The sequence below is a fragment of the Microtus pennsylvanicus genome, chromosome 1, assembly GCF_037038515.1.
Source record: "Microtus pennsylvanicus isolate mMicPen1 chromosome 1, mMicPen1.hap1, whole genome shotgun sequence".
In the NCBI taxonomy this organism is placed as follows: Eukaryota; Metazoa; Chordata; class Mammalia; order Rodentia; family Cricetidae; genus Microtus; species Microtus pennsylvanicus.
The window spans coordinates 98533481-98535089 of NC_134579.1; the positions used below are offsets into that span (position 1 = coordinate 98533481).

General features: G+C 43.4%; 1 protein-coding gene across 1 annotated transcript; it reads left to right on the plus strand.

Moving 5' to 3' along the window:
- Positions 1-343: 343 nt before the first annotated feature.
- LOC142849871 (olfactory receptor 2AE1-like) lies at positions 344-1279 on the plus strand. Its single transcript, XM_075972716.1, has one exon. The coding sequence runs from the start codon at positions 344-346 to the stop codon at positions 1277-1279; it is 936 nt and encodes a 311-aa protein (XP_075828831.1).
- The last annotated feature ends 330 nt before the right edge of the window (positions 1280-1609 follow it).

Here is a 1609-nt window from a genome sequence, read left to right on the forward strand (position 1 = left end):
GGTGAGATGTCACCTCAGCTCCCATTTTGGGCTTTCTATACAATGTAGATATTCTGGTACTTCACGGTGATGATGATTTTCAAGAAAGATTTGTAGGTTTCTCTTTTTAAAATATCAGTTGGAGAGCTAGAGTTGTTGCATAATTATAAATAGATACACTTCTACAAATTGTCCACATGTGGCCCAGTATCATGTCCAATGGATATATACAAAGGCATTGAGAATAGGTAGATAAAGAAGAAAATCACATTTTTCCTGAGAAAGGAAGTGTTTATTGTCAAGTTGTGTTTCTTGCATCACACTCCTGTCTTCTCCTGGTTCTTTCAGGGGATGAGGAAAGAACATGTGGGGGTGGAACCAGACCTCCCTGGAAGACTTCATACTTCAAGGGCTCTTTGATGACTCCTTCTTCTCCCTTTGTCTTTTCCTCCTGATCATGCTGGTGTTCCTTACTGCAGTGAGTGGCAACAGCCTCACCATCCTCCTCATCTGTGCTGACCCCCGTCTTCACACACCAATGTACTTCCTGCTCAGCCAGCTGTCTCTCATGGATCTGATGCAAGTCTCCACAACCATTCCAAAGATGGCATCCAACTTCCTGTCTGGCAAGAAGTCCATCTCGTTTGTGGGCTGTGCCACCCAGCACTTCATGTACCTGTGTCTTGCTGGTGCAGCGTGTGTCCTCCTGGCTCTCATGTCTTATGACCGCTATGTTGCCATCTGTCACCCCTTACGCTACACTGTGCTCATGAGCAGAAGAGTGGGAAAGATGATGGCTGTCATGTCATGGTTGAGTGGATCTGTGAACTCTCTAATCCACACATCCATCTTGATGAGCTTCCCTTTCTGTGGTTCAAGAATCATCCACCACTTCTACTGTGAATTTCCAGCTATTTTGAAGTTGCTGTGTGGGAACATCACTCTGTATGAGACCACAGTTTACATCAGTACCGTTAGTTTTCTTCTCCTCCCCATCATTCTTGTCTCTACATCCTATGGACTCATTCTCCACAGTGTCATGCAGATGCGCTCAGCTGGGAGTAAAAGAAACGCCTTTGCCACCTGCAGTTCTCATCTCATTGTGGTTTCTCTTGGGTATGGTGCTGGTATGTTCTCCTATATGAGACCCCGATCCCAGCGCAATCCTTTGCAAGACAAAGTTGGTTCTGTTTTTTATAGCATCATTACTCCTACCCTGAATCCCTTGATTTATACTCTCAGGAATAAGGATGTTGCTAGGGCTTTTAAAAAAGTGTTGAGGAGAGATCTTTTCACCTAGTGATCATGGTTATAGTTTTCTGGAATATATAGTTGAGTATGGTATGTCTTGAACTGATTTAAGCAAATTCCTGATGCTTTTTGCCTAGTGCACAAATAACATGGATCCTAATCTAATATGATATCCATCATTGAAACTGATAGAATAGCTGTGCTGCCATCTTGGACCCTTTACCTGAACTTTTGTTTCTAAGAAAGGCTTTGAGTGTTCTACAACACATGTCATGTACTTCAAAATCAACCAAACCACAATCCTAATCCCTTCCGAGGTATAGAACCTTGTCCATCTGTCCACACATACAGCCCCTTTTCCTCCCCAATCTTCTAACCC

Bases quoted from the DNA above. Each gene is read 5' to 3' on its own strand.
- LOC142849871 (XM_075972716.1), top strand. From the start codon at position 344: ATGTGGGGGTGGAACCAGACCTCCCTGGAAGACTTCATACTTCAAGGG.